The sequence below is a fragment of the Barbus barbus genome (genome assembly GCF_936440315.1).
Source record: "Barbus barbus genome assembly, chromosome: 37".
NCBI classification, from domain to species: domain Eukaryota; kingdom Metazoa; phylum Chordata; class Actinopteri; order Cypriniformes; family Cyprinidae; genus Barbus; species Barbus barbus.
The window spans coordinates 20415359-20440141 of NC_136715.1; the positions used below are offsets into that span (position 1 = coordinate 20415359).

The 24783-nt window shown below is 36.8% G+C and overlaps 1 protein-coding gene across 1 annotated transcript in view; it reads right to left on the bottom strand.

The window, feature by feature from the left end:
• The window catches only part of LOC306857042 (AT-rich interactive domain-containing protein 3A-like), a 54426-nt gene that overhangs the window by 5553 nt on the left and 24090 nt on the right, over positions 1-24783 (bottom strand). Inside the window, exons 4-7 of the mRNA XM_079396692.1 lie at positions 8966-9038; positions 4992-5175; positions 2794-3041; positions 1594-1860 (exon numbers count right to left, since the gene is read on the bottom strand). Coding sequence (XP_079252818.1) covers positions 1594-1860; positions 2794-3041; positions 4992-5175; positions 8966-9038 — 772 coding nt within the window. The remainder of the gene's footprint in view (positions 1-1593; positions 1861-2793; positions 3042-4991; positions 5176-8965; positions 9039-24783) is intronic.

A 24783-nucleotide genomic window follows, 5' to 3' on the forward strand; every position in this document is an offset into this window, starting at 1 on the left:
AACATACTGTTTCTTCATTCATTAGAACAATGTTAAGTAAGAACAGTACTAGAGTACTATGGGATAATGAGAACTGCAATGACTCACCTGACAACCACTGATCTGTAAAGTGCACTTAGCACATATGCCAGTAATTTAGTCTGGCTGTGGTAGTATTTTCACACCCTTTCCTACAAAATAGCTGGTACCAGTGAAAGATGATGTAAGAGGGGCTTTGCAGCACTATACTAGAAAACACACCGAGTTCATTTCATGACCTTAGGAACCAAAGGTTGGATATTCCACACGCAGGTTTCCCTGAAACATCAGAAATTTTATAAAAAGGTGTTTTTTCTCAGGTCGGTGTTTATGGGAAAGAATAAAACCACAGTAAAAATGTAAATTGGGTTTATTTCCTGTAAGTTTATCATTACCAGGATATCACACTAAAATGATAGACATTTTAGTTATTGCAAGGCGTCTGATAGTGTTCTACTGAAAGAACATAGAAGGTCCATCCATTGTCCATTGGTTGAAAGATTTGGCACATTATATTGTATTGGAAAGAATAACCTACAGTATAAAGGGCAAGCTAAAGGACTACCATAAAATTTGGAATTTTTTATACAGTTTCTGGAAAATAACCAAATATCGGCACAGGCAACAAATACCTCTCACTCTACTGATTGATGTATGTATACATACACTTTTGTATGTGAAAATATGTGGATATGTCCACATATAGAAGTTACCTTAGCCTTTGTAACTTCTTTACCAGTATAATTGAATTTTTGGATGCTTTGGGGGGTGGGGGGTAGGGAGTTAAGATAAAAAAAAATGTTGTTTTTTTTATTAATATTTTCATGTTATCTTCCATGTCTTTATTACCTCATTTCATTTATTTATTCATTTAGCTGACGCTTTTATCCAAAGCGACTTACAATTGCTATATATGTCAGAGGTCGCACGCCTCTGGAGCAACTAGGGGTTAAGTGTCTTGCTCAGGGACACATTGGTGTCTCACAGTGGATTCGAACCCAGGTCTCTCACACCAAAGGCATGTGTCTTATCCACTGCGCCATCACCACCCCCATATTTTTATATTACAAAATATAAAATGGCGCAATGGATAAGACACATGCCTTTGGTGTGAGAGACCCGGGTTCGAATCCACTGTGAGACACCAATGTGTCCCTGAGCAAGACACTTAACCCCTAGTTGCTCCAGAGGCGTGCGACCTCTGACATATATAGCAATTGTAAGTCGCTTTGGATAAAAGCGTCAGCTAAATGAATAAATGTAAATGTAAATATGTTTTAGAAAAAAAGAATGTTGCACACCATGTTCTTTTGCAAGTAGTTACAATGTTTCCGCTCGTCTCATTGTGAATCTTGGCCATAAACTAGCCTTAAAACAAATGCTCCCCAAGAACACCTTAACACCCTTTCAAAAAACTTGCTTCCAGCGTCTCCTGATGCTCTCTGAATACCCACTGGGGGACGATACCACCACCATTGAGAAATACTGTTCTAGTCGGTGTTCAAATGTGACTGCACATCCCTACTATTGCCATATTTGGTCCATCAGTAGGTCAGAATGTTAAAGTGTCAGTACCTTGGTTGTTGATGCGGATGTTCATGGGGATCTGTGCCGTCATGGCCAGCAGGTTGTGTTGAAGGGCTCTCTGCAGTAGCCGCTGGTGGTCCTCCAATGGTAGTGCAATCTTCTTCTCCGGGGGCTCGCCGGACTCCAGCTTGTCCCGCAGCTGCTCCAGCACAGCTACCTGTGCGATAGTGGCCGCCTGCGCAGCTGCAGCCTGGGCTGCAGCTACCGAATGAGAGGCCAGAGACACTGGCAGACGGGCCTGAACTCCATCATCCTCTACAACAGCGAACAACAAAACACAGGTGAAATTAAGCAAACCATAAGTCATTATAGAGCTGTAACCACAGTGCTGGGTAGATTACTTGCAATTTGTAATCTGATACTGATTCATAATGCAATCTATTAGATTACTCCTTTTAGTTAATGTATTCTGTAATCTATTAAAAAAAAGAAAGAAAATACATTCCATTCTTTGTTATCAACAACAAGAAATGCATTAAACTTTACATTACACAAGGGTTTCCCAAACTAGGGTTAACGAAAGAACTGCTTAGGTTTTACGCGTTGATGAAAAGCTAATGATTAATTAAATAATAAAAATGCAAAATTAAAACAATTTTTTTTGAAAAAAAAAAAAAAAAAAATCTAAATAAAACAGCTGAACGCAAAAAAACTAATTTTATTTTATTTTACTTGCATGCCAATGTGACCAATATCTGACATCAGAGAACTGTGAACATGCAAACGAGTTGTTAAATTATTGAAATGTGAACTTAAACTCTCAGGGGTCTTTAGGAAAATGATTCATACCAAAAGAGTTTGGCTGACAAAAAATAATAAACATGAAAAGTGTTATGAAAACATAATAACTTGCATAATTATTTGTCTCAAACTTGGTCTAATTGGTGCTTTTGTCTCCAAATTCATAAACACGGATCACAAATTTACATTTACATGGCCATTCCCTATACCTAAATCGTATGGCACAAAGTAGAATAAAAAAAAAAAAAAAAAAAAGATACATTCTAAAGAGAAAATAATTAGGAAAGATTGCTGCTATTATTTGAACAAGCTGTAATCATTGTAATTTTAAAATGTAATCTAATTGCAAGTACTTTATTTTTGGAATATGATTACGTAATCTGGATCACATGTAATCAGTGACTACCCATCACTATGTAACCATGAACTACTGCATTAAGGTTTTACCTTTCTTAATTTTCTGTAAGGATGAGACCGAGGCTCCGTTGCTGGGCAGGGTGATGCCCATGGGTGGCATGGAGAGTTTGGGAGAGGAGAGCATTGTGGGTGTCCCGTTGGGCGAATAGGTGAAGAGTGAGCTTCCAAAGCTCTGTCTGCGTCCCTCTCGCCGGTTACTGTCGATGGCTGCCTGCAGCTCGTTGGGGTTGCTGAGACCCCTCTTCTCACATTCGTAAGGATACAGATATTTCATATATCTGCAGAAGGGTGCAAAATTAAACTTAACCGTCTGTCCATCGAGTGCAAGAGCCATACTGCTTCAGGTAAAGAAAGACCTTTTGATGCAAAAAAAAACTTTGCAAACTAAACTAATTTTAAGAAATGTAATATAAAAATCTGAAACTGCATTTAATGTGCATGACCTGTGATCAGTGTAATGTGTAAGAGCTCATATAAAGTTTACTGCTGTTTATGTCAGTGACTAAACCATCAACTATTAGTTGCACAAAAACCACTGGTTATTTATACTGCCCTCCAAAAGTTTGGAAACACCCTAGAAAAGTGGGGTTTTGGACAATATTGGCATGAATCCTTTTTAATTTGTGATAATTTTGCACTGATAAGGGACAACACAAACTACAAAAACACATTTTATTACATAAACAGTTTATACATAAAAACTAAAATTTTCGATTCATTAAAATATCCACCATTAGCAGCTATTACAGCTCTGCATAATCTGGGCATCCGAGCCGTCAGTTTATTCAAACATTGACTTTGAATTGGCAATCAATTGTTGAAGCTATTAAGGTGTGCTGACCCAAAAATCTTTTTTGGGCCAAGTTTAAACCAGTAACCAGGCATCACAGCAGGCAAAGGGGCATGTTTGGCTTTGACGTATATATTGCCATTATTATGTAATCAAAATGAAAATTATTATTGCTGGTCTTCAATGATAATGTCAAGTCACTTTAATGTATTTGCACCAAAAAATTATATCGTCCAAAACCACACTTTGCCAGGGGTGTTTCCAAACTTTTGGAGGGCAGTGTATATTGTGATTATTTTATATACAGCGATCAAATCACTGGAGTAGTCAATTCATGCAAAACGCAAATCTATTAGTGATTTGATTTCTACATTTCCACAAAAACTCCCCTTGTAATCAGTCACAATTGACATTGCTTGCATGTCTCTTATTATTTAGGATATGATAAAGTATATAGGACTGCACGATTTTGGGGAAAAAAAACGTTTTTAATTTCGGAAAAATTTAGATTTTTCCGGGTAAAATTGTGATTTGCAATTTAAAATGCGATAAAAAACAAAAAGGGCAAAAATGCATAAAGAATACCAAGTTTGTTTTGCTTGTTTGTAGGGCTGCACGATTTGGACGAAAATGTTGTGCTTATATTATTATGACTAATGATTATTCTGAATATTATGATTATTATTGTTGAATAAAAATATTAAACAAAATAAGAAATATTGCTATTGTAATTACACTCATTATTAAAAATAAAAAAGTATTTAAGAATTAATATAACTATTATAATTAGAAAATGATAGTAATAATAATTTTATTTTACAGAAAAATATTATTTTACAAAAAAAGGTTACCTGTGAACAGACAGCCTATAATACATAAGGTTTTATTATAAAATATTATACTATGACAAACCTGTGACAGTAATTTCTTAATTTTTTTCAGAAGGTATGCAAAATCAAAAATAGAGTCCTTGCCCTTCATATGGAATATGAGCCTTTTATGCATTCACTGAATTAAAAATATGCATCACAGAAGTAATAGAACTTCGTTATGATGCGCCAGGAAATCCCTAATATGGACAAAGACATCCAACTATCGCAGTAGATGATTAAAAATAAGACAGAAATGCTTTTACTGATTAAACATGAAAACAATAATCCTACACTTGCGGAGTAGCTCTAAATCTAATGCTATGATTAACACTTCACTATCAGTTCATCTTGGCAGCTGGCTGTAAAAACACAGCGAAACTTTTAAAATTCAGGGTAGAAAATAACCATTTATATCTAAATTATGACCATTTTGATAAAAAAAAAAAAAACATACTAAGCATCTGAGTGCACTTCAGGAAACACTAAAAAAAATTTCAAAATGAATTTAAATTCTGTAGAATACAGTAAAGATCATTTCTCCTGTGAAGGTGTCTTTGAGTACGTACTGTGTTCTGAGAGTGAAGGCCGCGCTGGTGATTGAGGTCGGCAAGTTCAGGCCCTTCGTGATCTCCCTCCACAACTTTTTATTTATGACCTCCACCAGCCCCCCCTTCTCTGTCACCAGCTGGTACAGCATGTAGAGGTCCAGCACCTGCTTGGCCATGATGGGAATCCTGTTCACTGGCGTTCCTGCACAAAAACAAACAGCTGCGTTGAGCGTCGTAGCAGTTCGAATGTATCCGCTACAAATCAAAGACACTCCTCTTTTAATCTTTATTTGGGAAAACGGAGTTTCTGCTTTTCTCTATGCAGCAGACGGTCGTAAGCATGCATTTGTGCTAGAAATACACAAAATATTAGTAATCATTTATTTTTTTAATTATATATTAAATTATACCTAATAATAGTTTTATTTTGCATGAAAAAGTTTGGGATCAGTAAGTAGTCGTATCTTCTGCTCATCAAGGCTGCATTTATTTGATCAAAAATAAAAATAAAAAAAAAACAGAAAAAATGTAATTTTGTGAAATATTGTCGTCACATGATCCTTCAGAAATTATTCTAATATGCTGATTTATAATCAATGTTGAAAACACTTGTGCTGCTTAATATTTTTTGGGACCTGTGATACTTTTTTCAGGAGTCTTAGATAAATAAAAAGTTAAAAGGAACAGTGTTTATTCAAAAACGTAATTTTGTGTTACAATATACACTACTATTCAAAAGTTTGGGGTCAGTCATTTTTAAAGCAATTCATACTTTTATTCAACAAGGATGTGTTAAATGAATGAAAAGTGACAGTAGAGACCTTTATTGTTAAGACTTATATTGCTAAAGGATCATGTGACAATAAGACTGAAGCAATAATGCTGAAAATTCAGTGCTGCATCACAGAAATAAATTATATTTTAAAGTATAATAATAGGAAAGTATAATAATTAGAAATTAGAATTCACAATGTTACTGTTTTTTCTGTATTTTTGATCAAATAAATACAGCCTTGATGAGCAGAAGAGACTCCGTTAAAAAAACATTAAAAATCCTACTGATCCCATACTTTTGAACAGCATGTACCTCACACACGTACATATATACACACACACCAGTGGCGTAACTTTGCTTTGAAAAGTGGTGGGGACACCGCACAAAACGTTTTGCTATTTGTTTATTTAATAACCGAATTTACTTGGGGACTGAGTTCAGAGTTGGAAATGCACTTAATTTCCACACATGCATCACATTCACAAATATGTCTATAAACATCCAAATAAGCAAAACGTAACATTCACAATGTGGAACAACTTGCTAAAAGGACAACTTGCTAAAAGTAGGTGTGATCAATGCACGCGCTGAACGAAGAATCAACATTACGTCAAGAGTCAAGACAAGCCCACAAAATGTTTCCTCATCCAATCAAATAATTTAACCAATCCTGAACTACGCAAAACCTTGTGTAAAACATGAATGAGAGTTCATTTGTGTTTGAAATAGTTAAACTACCTTTATTAATTAAATAATTAAATAAATGAAATTGTTTTGACGAATCTTTTTTTTATGACGTTTTTATAAAAGCTCTATTTTTTCCTCCCCCACCCCACATGTAAAGGCTAGTTAACGGTAAATGTTGCTACCTATAGCATAAATGTTAAAATATCAACAAAATGTCCAAAAGAAAGTGTGGAAGTGATATAAGAAGCTTTTTAGTGAAGCAGCCACGCACAGTAAAGGCCATTGCACACTGAGTCCGAATTTTTCGTCCGAAATTTTCGCACGTTGAAAAATAATACGACCTCACGTTGTCAATCACGTTTGCACACTGCCTCCGAAATAGTCGTCCGTCAAAAAAAATCGGATCGGGTTCGATTTTTTGCGTTTTTCGCATCCGTATAAAGCATTTTGAGATGCTTTGAGAAGGTGTTTTGACCATTCAGAGCCACCGTACAAGCGAAAGCCAAAATCCAAAATAGTGTCAGACAAATTAATACACTTTGTCTTGCAGCACAGAGCACTTTATGACAAACAAATTGCGGAATACAAAGATACAGAATATAAAGAACTGCTGTTGCCTATTTTTTTATGCCTGGCGCGCACCTTTCCGATGCCGCAGTTCGGGGGGTGTGTGTGTGTGTGTGTGTGTGTGTCTGTGGGTGTATCCATACCTCAGACAGTCTCTGTTCAGGATAAATTGGTTCACGGAAATTGGTGGTCTTCTTTTTAATATGTGGATTCAGTATCGCTAGCAAAGTATCAAACTGAGGCACTGACATCCTGAAATAAACTTTGAATCTCTCGGGATAATCCCGCAGCTCTTTGATAAGGAGGTGGAACTCTCCTTCCTCTCTGCGCAATCTAAGGATTGGATGGACCCAATATTTCCTTTTTCTTTTTCTTTTTTTAAAAAGAGAGAGGACAACAAAATCATCCTCACTGCTTGAAGACGTTTTGTATAGTTTTGCGAATTCTTTCGCAACGGATTAATTAAAACGCATTGGACTGTGTGCAAGGTCTCTGTGCGTGACGAATTTAAGATTGCGAATGCGAAAAAACGCATGCGAAAATTTCGGACTCAGTGTGCAGAGACCTTAAGACTAAAATACAGTATTAACATTGTAGACTACAAATAAATTTTAAAAGAGGTACAGGATCTGTAGACTAATTAATTATAGGGAAAGGAAACTACATATCCCATGACGCATATCGCGTATCTCGCGATAGTTTCACAACGAGACTTAATATTTATCTTTGAGGATGTTGAAAAGCTTCTGACCGGCGGAAAAAAATTGTTAAATGAATGAATTAGATTATGAAGAGTGACGATTTGTAGATGGTGCTTTTCCTTTAATACATACCTTACGCAATCTATTTTTCAGTTACTTTTTAAAAGTGGTGGGGACAATATCGAGCCTGGTAAAAAGTGGTGGGGACATGTCCCACCCGTCCCACCCGTAAATTACGCCTATGACACACACTTATTATATATTAGGGCTGTCAGTTTAACATGTTAACTAAATTAATTTGTTATGAAAAATAACGCAATAGAGCACGAAAATAGTGCACGAAAATACTTTAATGCATTTAACACACCTGCCCAATCCCAGACCTGTACGTCATCTTATATTTATATCATATGATAAGTGATATCAAACAAGCAGTGAGAGCAATATCAAACGACTGTTGCTTATTTTGGCCTGAATAGCACGAGTGCAAATGTGATTGCAAAAAACAAAATGAACAAATGACAAATGAACGCGTTTTGAATGAATCAAATGAATGAGTTGCTAATAAATTTATTATTATTCATGTGTTTAAAATGATTAATTCCAGAGTTTTCTCCAGGCAGCATTGCCATACACATGCATTCAACAATAAAACAATAATAAACGTAATTTTTATTTTTTAAATTATATTTAAAAATGTTGTTTTTGTGTGTGTATATTACATACATACATAAATTTAATAATAAATATATTTGTTAATAATTATAAAAAATATTTTTTTAATTATTTTATTTAATTTCACAGTTGCTTTTCTCCAGGCAGCAGATTGTCGTACACATGCATTTGTGCAATAAATAACCATAGCTAGTAAAATTTCTCTCCCAGGTCATTAATTTATTCATCAGGAGAAGGTTTAACAGGTGTTGGAGGACATTTTCCACAGCCAGCGCAGCAGGTTTAACAGGAACACATTTTTCAGTCTCAAGGCCAGATCATGACATGGACATATGTTCGCACTCCCACGTTTATAAACACACATGTGATTGTGGGAGCCACAGCCCTGCTTCAGCATGATATGAAGAGAAAACTGCAGCACTCCGATATAAATACACATAAACATCACCGTGGAGATGTGAAAGATGAGCTGGGTGTTGATGTGAGCGCATTGGGGCAGAGTTTGGAAAGGTCAGGGTCATAAAGGTCTCTATAAGATGACATACGGACATGTCTTGATCTGTAAAAAGTGATTTCTTTATAAATACCTCTCTTCTGCATAAAGCTGAACAGATCGTCCAGGAACTCCTTCCTCTTCGGGGCGCTGTCTAGTTCATAGAGCTGCGTGTGAAAAACACAGACAGACAAAAAAGGTTAAAAAGAGCAGTGCACAAAACTGCGTTCTCATCACTCTTGACGTCCTGATCAGGAACTGCATTATACGTATAAGCAGTAAGATATAAGAGGCTGTGCTATTTTATGAAAAAATCTTGGCTAAACAGACCTTTTAGTTAAAACATATTCATTAGCATTGAGTGCATTATTACTAAGAGTCACTACACAATAAGTTAATAAATACATACTAGTGCTGTCAAATCATTAATCGCGATTTATCGCATCCAAAATAAATGGTTGTGTACATAATGTGTGTGTACTGTGTATATTTATTATGTATATATAAATACACACACGCATGTATATTTAAGAAAAATGTGTTACGTTTATATTTTAAATATTTATATATAATATAAATTATATGAATATAAATATATACGTGTCAGATATATGCTGTCTGTGTGTGTCTTTATATATACATAAATATACACAGTACACACACATATATATTATGTAAACAAAAACCTTTATTTTGGATGCGATTAATCATTTGACAGCACTATACATAACTAAATAAATGACATAAAAACACTATTTAACAAGAAAAATAATATATTATAATTATACATTATGAATAGTGCTTTATAAATAATGAAAAAAATCTTGTAATTATTTTATTATTATTATTTTCAAAAATAATGCCCATAAAATGCAGGCAAGTGAGTGAGGCCAAATGATAACAATACAGCACACTATACTTTGGAACAGTTATCACTGCATAATGCAAAAGCACACAATATGAAGCCAGTGTTGAGCAAGCTAGCCCCTAGTGTTCCTGAAGACCAGAACTCTTAGTTTTATGATGATTCATTATCACAAAACATTTTTATATAAAATTTGGATCTTTAGTTTTAAATTAAAGCAATATATCTAACAAACGTGTGAAAGGCTGAAGGATTTTAATAATGACAGGAGCCTCATGTGCCAAAAAGGCCACGCTATTTAATCATGCACAGCCAGAAAAATAGTGCTGGTAGCTGAGCAACGGGTTAAATTGCTCCCTCTTTCTCCTTACTTTCTTCCAGTGTTCCTGAGCTCTCATTAGCAGCAGAGAGCTCTTACTCGGGGGGGAGGGTCTGAGGGAGAGTAAAGGTAACACTGGGGGCCAGCGGAAGGTTAATTACAGGATGTGTGTTTTAGAGTGCCACACTGTAAATCTCTCTCTCTCTCTCTCTCTTTAATGAGTCCCTTGCTACCTCCGTGGTTCCCACCTCATTTAAAAAATCTGTCATTATCCCTGTGCCAAAGAACAATAAACCCTCTTGCCTGAATGACTATCGCCCAGTTGCCCTCACATCAATAGTCATGAAGGTTTTTGAAAGACTTGTAAAGAGCCACATTTGCTCCTCCATACCTGATACTTTGGACCCTCTTCAGTTTGCCTATCGCCCAAATAGATCTACTGACGATGCCATCTCTCACGTCCTCCACTCTTCCCTCACACACTTGGACAGCAACAATGGGAATTATGTAAGGCTGCTATTCATTGACTATAGCTCAGCTTTCAATCCCCATCAAGCTGGCTTCTAAACTCACAGACCTCGGCCTAAACTCCTCACCCTGTGACTGGATTCAAGACTTCCTCACCGGCAAACCTCAAGTGGTGAAAGTTGGCCAGTTCACCTCAAACTCCATCACCCTGAACATAGGAGCCCCACAGGGCTGTGTCCTGAGTCCCCTGCTCTACTCTCTCTACACGCATGACTGCGTGTCCTCTCACAGCTCTACATCTATCATCAAATTCGCTGATGATACTGTGATTCTGGGCCTCATCTCCAATAACGATGAGACCGCATACTTGGATGAGGTAGAGAGACTCACATCATGGTGCCAGGACAACTGTCTCTCTCTGAATCTGAGCAAAACTAAAGAGCTGATCATGGACTTTAGGAAGAGACAGCAGCAGCCCTACACTTCTCTTATGATCAGTGGGACCCCTGTGGAGAGGGTGAGTAGCTTCAAGTACCTCGGTGTAAACATCTCCGAGAACCTGACTTGGACTACACACATCCAAACACAGGTTAAGAAAGCCAGGCAAAGACTGTACCATCTGCGACAGCTGAGGAAATTCAGGGTCTCACCAGCAATCCTGAAAACTTTCTATTCAGGGACCATAGAAAGTGTAATGATTGCATCTCAGTGTGGTATGGAAACAGCTCCAATCAGGACTGCAAAGCTCTACAGAGAGTTGTGCGCTTAGCTGAGCGCATCTCAGGGTCTGCTTTCCCCTCTCTGCAGGACAATATTGATTGTCGATCTACCTCAAACGCTGCAAAAATAGAGCTGTCAAAATCATCAAGGACTCAAATCACCCTGGTAACCGACTATTCACTTTGCTTCCATCTGGTAAGCGCTTCCGTAGCCTGATGGCAAAAACTGAGAGACTTAGGAGGAGCTTCTTCCCCCAGGCCATCAGGCTCCTAAACTCTAACTCTGTGTCATAACATCACTTGACTCCATGTAAATATCACTATATCAATAAGTTATTCATAATTTTTCTCTACCTCATATTGCTGCTATTTACATACCCTGTACAACTTTTTTGCACATTCCTCTTATATTACTATTTAAGTCAACAATTTAAGTCAACAGTACAACATACTGACCTGCACATTTATATTTTTTATCTTTTATTTTATTTTATTATTTTATTTTTTCTACTTTTCTTTTTCTTAATATTGGTATACTATATAATTGCACTGTCCTTGGAGCGGACCTGACTTACATTTCACTGCTGGTTATACTCTGTATAATTGTGTATGTGACGAATAAAAATCTTGAATCTTGAAATCTCAAATGACCTGCCTCTTCTCTATTTTCTGTAGGGTACTCAGCCCCCACCCTAATTTCTTTTTATTCATAATTTTACCATCAGTACCCCTTTTACCAGTGTTCAAAACCAGTCACCCAGCAGGGAGCCAATTATAGACACTTCATGCCATTTTTTTTTTTTTACCTCAGTGTAATCCTAAAGGAAGAATCAGGGAATTTAATACGTCTCAAAATACACTGAGAAGTTAGACATCACAAAATCAAAACACTGTGTGAATGAACCAGTCTGATATTAAACCAACAACTTGAGTCTTTCAGATTGATTCATTTAAAAAAAAAAACTGGCTCATAAGAGTTGTTTGTTTGTGAATCAGAATAGCAATGCAAGAAACACCATTAGAGGACTTCATGCCATCTTAACGTCTTGTGGTAAATAAACCATAATTACACAGTGCTATATTCTGGCGTGAATGACGTAATGGAAAATAAAGAAAGAGCAACATAATACGCACAGCTATAAAATGAGATATCAAGTGGAAAATGTGTGATTAATTGTTGAAGATGTTGACTTTTTTAAAAATTTGACGTCACAACAGACAAGTGGGAAACATTTTTACATTTAAAACATTGGTGGAATAAAGAGGTATAATAAAAAAAACTAAATTTGTTCTTTTTTTTGTTGTTGAAATTCTTGATTCCCAACCCTGTTATTGTTGTCAAACAGTGATATAATTTTATTTTTTATTTACATTTATTCATTTAGCTGACGCTTTTATCCAAAGCGACTTACAATTGCTATATATGTCAGAGGTCGCACGCCTCTGGAGCAACTAGGGGTTAAGTGTCTTGCTCAGGGACACATTGGTGTCTCACAGTGGATTCGAACCCGGGTCTCTCACACCAAAGGCATGTGTCTTATCCACTGCGCCATCACCATTGGCGCAGTGGATTGCATTTCATCTGAATTTTTGCTTTTTCTCATAAGCACAAATCATGAGCACATTACAGATTGTCACCGCAAACAGTGCAGATGATCACATGAATGGAAACAGACTGGCTGTATTGCACTTTCATTAGAGCAGATTATCTAATTCGAGATCACTAAACTCCAACTACCATTTTTGCTGGTGTTTTTAGCTCATGAGCACTTTTTCCCATAATGTAGAGAGCAGGTGTGCGCACGGTTGCCAGGTTGGGAAGATTAAGTAAACCACTGGGCAGAATGTTTCGATTTATGAAAAAAAGCTCAGGTTGGGGATTTTAACTCTTCAAATCTGGCAACCGTAAAGGTTGCAGTGCCTTGTTACCAATGCAAGATAACACAAATGGCAATTAAAAATTAAATGTTTTCAGGAAAAAGAACTAGTGGGCAAATATTGCAGATGATTATGCTTAATTAACTGAGAGAGGCAGAAATCATGGCCACAATTAAAATAGGATTCATTGTGTGGCCCTAAGTCAAGCATGCATATTATGTGTATATATGGTATAAATCAGGTAAAGAGGGAGCAATCATTAAAACTCCAGCTCTCCTTATGAGATCTCCCACTAATTGGCCTTTAGCTTTCAACAACGGATAAAGCTATAGATCCTTTTACCCCAAAGTCTGCTGATATACCCTAAGCCTCCTCCCTCATACTTTAGAAACAGATCTGTTAATCTGTTTAAAGTGGGTGGAGGCAGAGCCGTCTGACATTACCTCAAACGCAGGGTGGAGAAATGTACCAGTAAAGAGTCGGTTGGATGTGAATGTTTTACTTCAACTGATTTTAGGCCTTAAATGTGGCATCAAAAACTTTGGTGGTAAATTTCTGGTAAATTTAGTGAGAAGTACTGACTGACATCACAGCAAAACAAAAACATAATAAACAACCTATACAGGAGAATATAAACAAGCATTTGCATCCCTATTTGGATTCAGAAATGTTGATGAGTTTCCCAAGAAATGGCCACAGAAATAATCACACACACATGCAACATATCTAGCAATCATGTTACTAGTGGGGCAGCAGGATAAATGCTATTTTTAATTGTGATTTCTGCTTTTCTCGTTTTATTTAGCATAATTGTCTCCGAAATTTGCCCACTGATTATTTATCCTAGAGGTACTTTATTTTAATTTGCCATTTGAATTATATTGCATTGGTAACAAGCCTTCATGGTTGGGGTTGCCAGATGTCAAGAGGTAAAATCCCACAATCAAGCTTTTTCATAAATTGATACATTTTCTGTCCAGAGGCTTACGAAATTCTCCCAACCTCCCAACCATGTGCACGCACTCTCTTTGCATTACAGAGAAAGCACTGATGAGTTGAAAACACAGACAAACACGTAAGTTGGAGCAATCATTATTGAGATCTTCTGCTCAAATAAAAGTATAATACAGCCAGTGTTTTCTTTATTATTGCACTCATTTGTGATGTTTGCTTTGAGCAAACATGTGAGTTGATGTTCTCTTGATTTGTGGTTATGTGAAAGTACAATAACCATTATCATGCAGCCCTAGTTACAAGAAACAAAATAAAGGTGTGTAATGCTTTTGTGGTTCAGTTATACATCTCAAAGGGTTTTCAGAAGTGAGCGAGTGAATGAATGCTGAATTGGATACCTTGGATCGACACTGAGAAGGTCTGACATTGTTTCGATGACAAGTGAGCTGTTGCCTCGAAACGACACCGCAACATTTCACACCTGCCAATCACCTCAAGCGGCAAGCAAAACGACAATACGGGGGAAGGGCCGGAAATGAGCGAGGCCCAAATGGGGGAAGGGTAACTATGCAAGCACATAAGAACAGTATCGATCTTATAGAGGCGCCTGTTCTCAGACTCCTCGATCTGACTTCATTTGAATGGTGGGGTTGCATTGAGGGCAAAGGAGAATGTGGTTTCTGTATTACTGAGAGAAACTACAGGGTCACAACGTCCCTAGCTAAAGAGCGCCTCAGCAGAAACACCTGCAGGGAATAAGAAATTGATTTCAGAAACCTGAAACTCTGAACTCTAGCTAAATTATTCAAATTATTTATTAATTTAACCAGTACTGAAATCTGTGTGGGCTGTAAGTCAGTCCAAAGTTTCGAATACACTGAACAGATAGTATGAAAAACCTGCAAGATAATGGTTAAACTGTTAATCATGATTATCATGTGCTCTCTCTCTCTCTCTCTCTCTCTCTCACACACATTTACACACACAGTTCCCTCCAAAAGTATTGGAACAGTAAAGATAAAATTGCTCTGTTGGCTGTGGAGTCAGGACATTTACAAATATGATTAAAAGATGAATAAGAGACAAAACTACAGAATGTCACATTTTATTATTAGACGTTTCAACACATAGATGTTTTACCAAATAAAAAGAACAGCACTTTTAGAGTTCATCCCACTCATTGATGTGAGCATAAGTATTGGGACAGTTGAACATAAGGCAGATATAAAAGATTAAAAGCTATTATTTAGTTGCAGATCCCTTGCACACAATCACAGCAGTGAGTCTGTGACCCATAGACATCACCAGACTCTTGGTCTCATCCTTTGAAATACTTTTCCCAGCCTTTAATGCAGCCAATTCTAATTGTTGCTTGTTTTGGGGAGTTTCTGCCTTTACTCTCCTCTCCAGCTGGTGAAATTCATGTTCAATCGGATTTAAATCTGGAGATTGACTTGGGCAATCTAAGACTTTCCATCTCTTTGCCCTTATAAATTCCTTGACTGAACTGGCAGGGTGTTTTGGGTCATTGTCCTGATGCAATATGAAGCACTTCCCAATGAATCTGGTGGCATTTTCTTGAATATTGGTTGGAAAGATGGTTTTGTACCCTTCCAAATTCATTCTGCTACTGTCATCATACATTAAGTCATCAGTAAAGTTGAGAGGGCCTGTTCCAGAGACAGCCATGCATGCCCATGCCATGACACCACCTCCACCATGCTTTACAGATGAGGCTGTATGCTTGGGATCATTGCAGTTCCCTTTTTTTCTCCACATGTTTGCTTTCCCATCACTTAGATAAAGGTTCATCTTTGTCTCATCGGTCCATAAACACAGTTCCAAAACTCTTCTGGCTCACCTTTGTGCTTTTTTGCAGACTCTAATCTTGCCTTTCTATTTTTGGTGCTGGTCAGAGGTTTGCATCTTGCTGTAGCATCTGTAATTCTGTGTCAAAGTCTCCTGAGGACAGTAGATTGGCAGAGCATCACCCCAGCTTTCTGGAAGTTGTTGGTGATTTTACAGACACGTCTTTTAGGGTTCATTTTCACAGCTTTTATGATTTGTCTGTCATCATCTACTGTTGTTTTCTCAGCCGATCAGGTCGTTGTTGGTTGCTGGTGTCGCTGGTGGTTTCCAAACTCTTGATTTCTCCATGCTCTTTGTTTTTGCTATAGCTCTAACTGACTTCCTCTTTTCTTTTAGCATCCAAATTGCTTGCTTTTCTCTCAAAGTCAGCTCCCTCGTCTTCATCCTGGTTTGTGTGTGTCATCATCGAATGCAAGATTAAGAATACAGAAATAATGGATATAACTGATACGTCACATTCCCTGCTTTTAATATCTGAAGAATTAATGCAACAGGAAACAGTTGATCACTTAGAAAGACCTGTGAGGCAACTGCTCCAATACTTATGCTCACATCAGATAGAGGGATGAAACTCTAAAAATGCTGTTCTTTTTATTTGGTAAAACATGTATGTGTTGAAACAGCTAATAATAAAATGTGATTCTGTAATTTTGTCTCATATTCATCTTTTAATCATATTTGCAAATGTCTTGACTCCACAGCCAACAGAGCAATTTTGTCTTTACTGTTCCAATACTTTTGGAGGGCACTGTATATCACACACACGTTTTTCTCATTTATGAGGAAAGCTCTGCCTGGGGGATTTAAACTCTTGATATCTGGCCACTGGAGGCTCATTACCAATGCAAGACAATGCAAATGCCAAAAGAAAATAATTTTCAGGATAAATAACCAGAGGACAAATTTTGCAGATGAATATACTTCATAAATCAAGAGAAGAAAAAAAAAAAATAGTGATCACAATTAAAATATGATTTTTTTCTATTAAAGGCATCACTATCGACTTATGCTAATAAAATTGCCTATTAAATTGCCAAAAAAAAAAAAAAAAAAAAAAAAAAGAGAGTGAAAAATCTAGACTTACATGTTAGAAGAAACTAAAACATTAAAAATCGAACAAAATAACTGGATCTATGATTTTAATTTAAGGCATTATACATCAACGTGTGAAAGATCTTGATAACAGAAACCACATTAACAAACCATAACCTAAATTGTTTAGTACACCACAACAAAGTAATTTATTGGACCTATGAGTCATGATTTATGCATTCTCATGTCTAAAGTCACAGAAACAGTATAAAAAAAATAAATAAAAAAAAAATAAATAAAAATCAACAGATGACACAATTAACTTTAAATTTGAGATACTTGATCCGACAGAAATAAAGAGAGCAAAAAGGGAGGAACTATCAGCTCAGTAGCAGGTTACATTTGGCATTGCAACAGCTCCAGTCATTTTTTGCATGCTGAACCCTGCTCACTTCCTGTCAGGGTTATATAACCAAACCACAAAATACCTTAAAAAAAAAAAAATTAATTGTAACTTTAACTAGTTTCCAAGGTAGCACTTCTCATTTTCCTTTAACTTGATGTACTAATAAATAAAAATAAATAAAAACTATATTGACATTTAAAAACGACAAAAAATATCAAAAACAATAAAATTACTAAAACGAACTAAAATTAACATGAAAGCAAAAAAAAAGTACAAATAAAATTTCAAAATATAAAAAAATAGTTTCTCAACGATACTAAAGTAACACTGCTTCCTGTCTCACATCTCATATGGTCTGTTCATCTTCAACAATGCAAAGTGGTCAAACATTTGTCTTCTGATCACAGATTTGTCCACCAACCCTCTCCTCGGGTCTCATTCACAAACTGCACGTGTGCAAACATTAGCGTGCAAAACCTGTGGGCGAATGGTTTCACACAGAAAACCTGATTCATAAATAAAAATTGACACATTTTTCTAAATTTAGAACCAACTAAAACCACACGTACTCAAAAAAAACCCAACTCTTGGTTGAATTAGAAAAAAAAAAAGAAAGCACATTAAAGGGAAGAACACTCCTTAAAGACGAAAATTACTCCAGGATGATGGACAAAATTTTCCGGGTCATTCCATACTTTACGGTACATTTCAAGTTCATAGATGATAATTATATTTTTTTCTAACAATTTTCTTCTGAAATATCATATTACATACTATAACCTCACACATATTTTGTGCACTGTTTTTCAGATTGCTAGAAATTGCCTTTATGTCCCTTAAATTAAATTTTTTGCAAAGTCTGCTTTTTGATTTGGTGAATTCAAAATAATGAATAAAATTAGTAAAGTCAAGATTTTCTGTGCTAAATTTATTTACAGATTCCAAAAATAAACTGATTTCAAATGTCATTTTCTTTCAAATAATAACATTTTTTTTTATTTTACTCGTCAACTATATAATTAGACCCTTCTGGGGAGAAGAAAAAAAAATAAATAAAAAAAAATAAAAAGATATATATATATATATATATATAATAAAATGGCGCTACACAATAGCATGAAATGATTAAACTTGGCAACTAGCAAATAAGTTACGCTGATAAAATAGATCAATGTACCCTAAATTATAGAATGACTCTTAAGAGAGAAGTGCGATGCAATGGAAAAGTGCTAGCCTAAGCTTTTCGACCATCTTTGTTTACATTCCAATGTCAAGAAGCCCGAGCCTGACATCAGCTCTGAAGCAGCAGCAATGCCTGGACAACATCCAGCTATGAACTACTCCCCATAACAGCAATTCCTGTCTACAAGTGCTCATTTTCCCGAGCACTTGTAGACACGTGAGTCGTCTGAGCAATTAAAGCGGTTAGAATGGCAGAATGCCTATGGGAGATGTCTGTCTGAAACAAAATAGGAATACATGACATGATGTCAAGTCCACATTAACAAGACCATTCATTCACTGTGTTTTTTCTGAGAGAGGAATAATTAAACGGTTGGCTGGTAATAGGTCAGTGGTGAAATCTAATTTGTGAATTAGGCAAATCAGGCACTGATATGTTTAAACATCACGAGATGTGAGAGCTTCATTTGTTTCTACAAACCTGGAATTTGCAGGCCTGCACCATAAATCACATTTTAATCATTATCTGCTTCTCTCGATTTATTAAGCATAACTGTTTACCATATTTGCCCACTGGTTATTTATCCTGAAAACATTACGTTTTAATTTGGCATGTCGGTTGCCAGATGTCGAGAGTTAAATTCCCCTAATAGAATCAATTCATAAATCAATTTCAATTCAATTCATAAATCAACGAAATTAAATTTCATAAATCAATACATTTGCTGTCCAGTGGTTTACTTAATCTTCCCAACCTGGCAACCATGAGCACACACGCTCTCTGTATTAACATGTAAATTGAAGTTTAGTGATCTCTATTGAGATATTCTGTTCAAATAAAAGTGTAACTGGATGTAATCCTGACAACATTCCTGGGCGTGTACTGAGAGACTGTGCAGTGGAACTCACTGATGTCTTCACAGACATCTTCAACATCTCGCTAAATCAGGCCGTTGTCCCCACATGCTTCAAAGCTACCACCATCATTCCAGTCCCGAAGAAGTCATCTCCATCCTGTTTCAATGACTACCGTCCAATAGCACTCACTCCTATTCTCATGAAGTGCTTTGAACGGCTAGTCATGCACCACATCAAGTCTGTCCCCCCCCCCCCTCACTTGACCCCTTCCAGTTTGCATATAGGTCCAACCGCTCGACCGATGATGCCATCGCCACTGCCCTCCACCCAGCCCTCACACATCTGGACAAAAAAGACTCATATGTCAGGATGCTGTTCATAGACTTCAGTTCAGCATTCAACACAATCATCCCTCAACAGCTCACACACAAACTGGCCCAGCTGGGGCTCAATACCTCTCTGTGCAACTGGCTGTTGGACTTCCTGACAGGGAGACCTCAAGCAGTACGGGTTGGCAGTAACACATCCAGCACCATCACACTGAACACTGGGGCCCCCCAAGGATGTGTGCTGAGCCCCCTCCTCTTCACTCTGCTGACCCACGACTGCACACCATCACACAACTCTAACCTGATCATTAAGTTTGCGGATGACACAACTGTGGTGGGTCTCATCAGCAACAGAGATGAGACAAACTACAGGAGTGAGGAGAGCCGCCTGGCCGGGTGGTGCAGTGACAACAATCTCTCTCTTAATGTGGAGAAGACGAAGGAGATTGTTGTTGACTTCAGGAGAGTACACACTCAGCATGCCCCTCTGACCATCAACGGTGCGACTGTGGAGAGAGTGAGCAGCACCAAGTTCCTGGGTGTGCACATCACAGAGGACCTCTCCTGGACTAACAACACTGTAGCACTGGCCAAGAAAGCACAGCAGCGTCTCTACTTCCTCCGCAAACTCAGAAGAGCCAGAGCCCCGACCCCCATCATGTGCACCTTCTACAGAGGCACCATCGAGAGCATCCTAACCAGCTGCATCACTGTGTGGTATGGCGCTTGCAACGCATCCTGCCGCAAGTCACTTCAGCGAATAGTGAGAGCAGCTGAGAAGATCATTGGTGTCTCTCTCCCCTCCCTCCAGGACATCTACAGCACCCGTCTCACCCGCAAAGCCCTCCGCATTGCAGGTGATCCCACCCACCCGACACACAGCTTCTTCAGTCTGCTGCCATCAGGGAGGAGACTGCGGAGTCTCCAGGAGAGGACCAGCAGACTGAAGGACAGCTTCATACATCAGGCTGTCAGGAAGCTGAACTCCCTCCCGTCCCTGCCCCCCCCTCCCCTATTCTTACCCCATACAACACTGAACTCTGACACTATGAGACCCCCCCCCCCCCCCCCCCCCACGGCTCCCCACACCCCCAGGACCAGCCACCCCCACCTACTTACAAACTGTGACCAGCACCTCTCACTTGTGCAGCATTGGACTGATCACTACCTCATCATGATTTTTTTTTTTTTCTACAATGTTCTCAGATTGATAAGCTCTTTTTGCACTACAAATATATCTGCACAGTTTTGTTTTTATTTAACTGGTTTGCACTATCTGCCATGCGCCTTATGCCACTTTATCTATTTCTTTATTTTTTATTTATTTTTTTCTACAATGTCCTTACTTGTATAGCTATAGAGTTGTATGTACATATGTTTAAACCGTATTATCTGTATTTGAACGTGTTTAATGTTAATGTTAACTGTTTGAACGTGTTTAATGTTTAATGTTTAATGTTAACTGTTTACACCAAGGGTCTGAGGGTAACGCAATTTCAATTCTCTGTATGTATGTGCTGTACATGTGGAACAATTGACAATAAAGCAGACTTGACTTGACTTGTAATACAGCTTTCAGTTTTTCGTTCACGTGATCATTTACGCTTTTAACTGCAAACAAAATGGCAAACAAACAATGTGAGTTGATATTCCCTTGATTAATAATTCTAGATAATTAGATCATTCTAATGAAACGTTAAAAAAAAATCTAAAAATGGCAGTAAGTGATTATATTTTCTTTTGAGCAAAATAATCAATATTAACAGTTGCAAGAGTGCAACAATACTGAATGCAATTAGAAACTGGTCAAGCGATGATATGGAACATAACTAGCAAGAGTTAAAAGAAAATATAATAGCCATTAAAATAATAATAATAATAATAATAATAATAATAAGTAATTAGCAAGAGTGCATGTAAATTCTAAAAAAAAATTAATAAATAAATACAAACAGGTGAAATCTTCGAAGCTAGTGGGATATTGAGGAAACAAAAATATATAAGAGCTCAAGCTTCACTTCAGCTTAGAGCATTTAAATGCCCCCCCCCCCCCTCAATTTGCAGTGAACAAATCAATGTTTAATGTTAAAACCACTAAATGGCAACTGACGGTAGAGGGTGCAATTAATTTTTAAAGAGCTCTTTTCTTTAATGTCCATCTGGGCTCCATTTGCCCTGCTGTTCATGTTTACAGCGGACATCAAAGTATACTTCTTCCTCTCACACAAACGTCCTGAGAAAAAGAGAAGTGTAACATTTTATAGAGCCGCAAAATGAGAAATATTTTTTCTTTACACTTAATGTCATGATAGTCTCTTCTATAATAATACGCAAGTTGGTTTATGACGAAATGAACTAAAAGTAAATGATCAAATCCAGCTACATGGGAGGGCTAGTCCCACCTTAAACCCCAGAGGAACAAAAATTTACCAGATACAGTAGCATTATGAATTATATTGATGCAAAAACATTTAAGGTTGTGCATTACGGTGGTTTTACTGTTAAACTGCGGGTTTCACCTAAAAATTTATTAATGAATCATCATTTACTCACCTTTATGTCATTCCAAACCTGTATGACTTACCTCTGTTGAAAGATATTTATCAAAAACATATTTCATCAAAACATGTGTTTAATAGAAGAAGGTCATACAGGTTTGGAACAACACGAGGTGACAATAAATACTCTTTAAATGAAAATGACAGTTTTTACTAAAAAAACAAAACAAATTGCATAAAACCTTACAGAACTTCTTTAGTATGTCTGATATGCCGTTACACACACCATGTGAAGCACACATCTGAATTTCAGTTAATGCATCTACTTAACTAGAATAACAGAATTATGCACATCTTGCGCTAAAATGTAAATATATAGAAGAAATTTCTCTTTATATTTGGTTTTACTTTCTTTGCTCTTTATCACCCTGCAGCGCTAAAATTAACGTAATAAGTGACGATGACGAAACACTCCCCTTGAAATCCGATCAACTGTAGACTGTTTAGGGTTACCACGCACTGTAGCAACTTGCCACATTAATATAGAATGCACAGGCATTCAAATGAATAACGGCTCCAAATAAATGTGTCATCCACTCAGAAGCTAGCTTTAGAACTGCTTTTATATTAAATAAATAATACAGCTTTAAATGTGTAGGTGTCCTGTATAATTTTACATATTTAATCATTTACCAGACACTTTTATCCAAAAGAGACTTAAAAGTGAGCACAATAGTCAACAAATAAGTCCCAGTTAGTCTAAAGCAGTTTTTATAATAATAAATAAAAAGATTATAAAGTAGATAGAATAGGGAGAGCTAGTGTTAGAGGGTCAAGTTATTTTTATTATTTATAATAAAATAAAAAAAAACAATTAGATAGAATAGAAAAAAAATAGACACCGCAGTTGTTAAAGGGTCAAGATATATTATAATAAATCAAAAGAAAACAAGTAGATAGAACAGAAATACAATATAGAGTGCACTTTATTATTTTATGTAATTAATATTATGTGCATTTTTATTTTTATATTTTAATAATGATAATAATAATGTTGTTTCATACACACACATAATGCATTAATGTACAGAAAGAAAAACTAAATTTAAAGCTGGATGAAACAAACATATAGATGCTTGTGTATAAAATAGATAGACAGATACACACAAAGAGCATTACAAGTCAAGTGTAGTTCAAGTACAAATGGCTTCGTTCTGTAATGCCTACAAAAGATTTTTAAGTAGTGTTTGTCACTGTTAGTTCTGTTATCAGGAAGAGGAAGTTGCATAAAACCACCCAGACAGTGGGTACATATAGATACACCATATATGAGGTCTAGAAAATTCTGCACAGAGACTGATTTGGTTAAACAGAAATGTCTCTTGGAGTTGTTGATGAAACAGTGACCACCTGCCAGCACCGAAAAGACAATTTGCATAGGGACAAAATCTGCTGCAAAGAACGTTTCTTATACCTTAGGTACAAGAGGATGAGTTCAACAACACAAATCAGGCAAGGCAAATCAGAACAATTCCAACAAATTAAAACCACAAACTTGGCCAGCAGCAGACAATAGTACTAAAGCCATCCTCACTGTGTGAATGATTACGACGTGTCACTTTTGATACCACTGAATAAATCTGTTTCTTTATTCAATTCACTTTATGGCAGAAGCAGATAGTTGTGCTCGAGGTTTTGGCAGCATGCCTTAAAACACGATTAATTAATATCTGTATCAAACATAACCAGAGACACAGTGGCTTTGCATTTATTTTGGCCGTCTCCCAGCTGTTTCAGGAAAGAGACCAGCTGTCAGCCTTTCACATGCTCTGCGTAACGCCGGAGGACAGGCTGACAGCTAGTTTTTAGGTTTTATTAAGGTACATTTTTATTTAAAGAACTCAATACAACTTCCAGCCGATCTCCGTTACTTTTTAATACATTTTACAGAAAGCAGCTTAAGGTTTGAACACGAAAACAGCTTTTACTTCTGATCACACTGCAAAAACAAATGACACTCGTCATCAGTATATTTGTCTTGTGTTTCAGTGCAAATATTCCTTAAATCAAGATACAAAATGACAAATTTTCTGTAAAATTAGTAAATTTAGTCAGTCTGTGATAAACAATTATCTGGGCTCAAAATAAAATCTACTTAATTCGAAGGGAAAACAAGCTTTTGACATATTTCTTCTGGTTATAGACAAAACCAGAACAATTTGTAATTTTCTCAGAAAACAAGACTTCATTTTGCATCTTAACTAAACGGATCTTGATTTAAGGACTGGAAAACAAACAAAAATACTGAGGATTCATTTTTTGCAGTGCATGCAACATTCAATGCCATGATTCTATGAATTTGAGCTCGGACTAAGAATTTGTGGAAGGGTGAATTAAGACGTGCAGAAATGAGTCATGGGTTATATCTGTAAAAAAATGTGCCAGAGTTCAGTTTGGAAAGGTTCCAGCTGTGACAGCCGATAAAGACGTTGGTGTTTTTTTTTTTTTTTCTGCCAGGGTCCAGATTATCATTTT